The sequence below is a fragment of the Procambarus clarkii genome, chromosome 8 (genome assembly GCF_040958095.1).
Source record: "Procambarus clarkii isolate CNS0578487 chromosome 8, FALCON_Pclarkii_2.0, whole genome shotgun sequence".
NCBI classification, from domain to species: domain Eukaryota; kingdom Metazoa; phylum Arthropoda; class Malacostraca; order Decapoda; family Cambaridae; genus Procambarus; species Procambarus clarkii.
Window position 1 is genome coordinate 52,431,017 of NC_091157.1, and position 2,089 is coordinate 52,433,105.

At 45.8% G+C, this 2,089-nt stretch overlaps 1 protein-coding gene across 1 annotated transcript; it reads left to right on the forward strand.

Moving 5' to 3' along the window:
* Nucleotides 1-281: 281 nt before the first annotated feature.
* Nucleotides 282-1,094, forward strand: LOC138361473 (U1 small nuclear ribonucleoprotein C-like). The gene has a single exon (XM_069320799.1). It carries the CDS (start codon nucleotides 294-296, stop codon nucleotides 1,092-1,094), a length of 801 nt encoding a protein of 266 aa, XP_069176900.1. The 5' UTR covers nucleotides 282-293.
* Nucleotides 1,095-2,089: the final 995 nt, after the last annotated feature.

The window sequence follows — 2,089 nt, forward strand, 5'->3', positions numbered from 1 at the left end:
TTCATAAATAGCCTAAACATTCGCATTTATTAATATGATGCATTTTTAAACTTTAATGCTTTTATCGGAATGTAAAACATAAAATACTTTATTAACAAAACGGAGAGACAAGTTCCAGCATCCAGCAACTTCTGGCGCCTGAGGCAGCAGCTATATAACCCTAAGCAGCCGCGGGTTGGTCAGTTACCGCCCCACACCTGTGATAGCTAAGTCCACTACGGGCTCACCATAGCTTGAAATCTTTTATTCCAAGTAGGTCATTGGACCCAAACATAACCTGACGACGCTCAATCATGCCAAAATACTACTGTGATTACTGCGACACCTACCTCACACATGACTCTCCCTCGGTGCGGAAGACTCACTGCGAGGGGCGAAAACACAAGGAAAATGTCAAAATGTACTACCAGAAGTGGATGGAGGATCAAGCTCAGTCTCTGATTGATGCAACAACTGCTGCATTTAAAGCGAGGAAGATTCCAAAGGGAGCAGCCATTCCTCCACCGAGCAGCATGCAAGGAGGACCAGGAGGTCCTGTTGGGCAAGAAGGTACATTCGGTTCAGGGCCTCAGAACATGGGTGGTCCAGGAGGTCCCCCAATAGGGCCAGGAATGGGGAACATGGGCCCTCCAGGCATGGCTGGTGCAAACATACCAGGCAACATGGGTATGCCCCCAATGGGTCCAAGAGGACCTATGATGGGGCCACCAATGATGGGTGGCTCAAGCATGCCACCAGGTATGATGCTAGGGATGCAGCCTCTAATGGGTGGTCCCATGGGTGGACCTCCACAGATGTCTGGGCCTCCACAGATGTCTGGACCTCCACAGATGTCTGGACATTCACAGATGGCTGGACGTCCACAGATGGCTGGACGTCCACAGATGGCTGGACATCCACAGATGTCTGGACATCCACAGATGGCTGGACATCCACAGATGGCTGGACATCCACAGATGGCTGGACGTCCACAGATGGCTGGACGTCCACAGATGGCTGGACGTCCACAGATGGCTGGACGTCCACAGATGGCTGGACGTCCACAGATGGCTGGACGTCCACAGATGGCTGGACGTCCACAGACAAGACCATAAATCATATATATGTAGAGCGTAAATAGGTGGCCGAGGGCCTAGAGACACTTCAAGATGTCACACGACCAGAGATCACAAACATCTACCATCTACTCATGCTCACTTTATTGTATTTCAATCTATTATAATATGTGTTGTAGCTAATAAGTTAATCATAAATATCAACAACACATGTTCAGTGAATATTGAAAAATAAACATTAAAGGAACTTCTGCTTGTTTAATTTATTCTGAATGTTAGAAGCACATCTCAGGTCTGTTGGCTCGTGTATTATATGCATACCATTCTTGTATCCTGTTCAACTATTTTTCTCAATACTGCTGCCGGCATTCCACTCTTCCACAACCCTATTTCCAGACTAGTTTCCTATGTGCCTCTTAAAACTTAATTTCCTCAGGACATTTGGGTCTAAATTCTTCCCAGTAGGGAAGAATTTGTACGTCGTACATGACTGAAGGTTATCAGTTGGAGACCCAAAGATTGGAGATGGGATGCTCTCGGGACCTGACGAGGATGATAAGGGGATTATAATATTGATTTATAAAGGCCTCAACTCACCTCAACTTGCCTATTTGTGCCTGCAGAACCGAGCTCTGGCCCTTGGACCTCGCTTTTCTAGCAGTTGGTTGTCTAATGCTCCTGGCCTATTTCTCTATCATACCTGCTTATAAAGTTATAAAAACAAAGGCAGAAGTCCTATTGGCCCATACGAGGCAGTTCCTATTTATAACCACCCAATCCCACTCATATACAAGTCCAACCCACGCTTGAAACAATCGAAGGACCCCACCTCTACATGTTACGCGGCAATTGGTTCCACAAATCAACAACCCTGTTACCGAACCAGTATTTACCCAAGTCTTTCCTAAATCTAAACTTATCCAATTTATACCCATTGTTGCGTGTTCTGTCTTGTGTTGATACTTTTAATACTCCATTAATATCTTTGTTATGTCCATTCTTCCACTTGTTAACCTCTATCATGTCACCCCTAA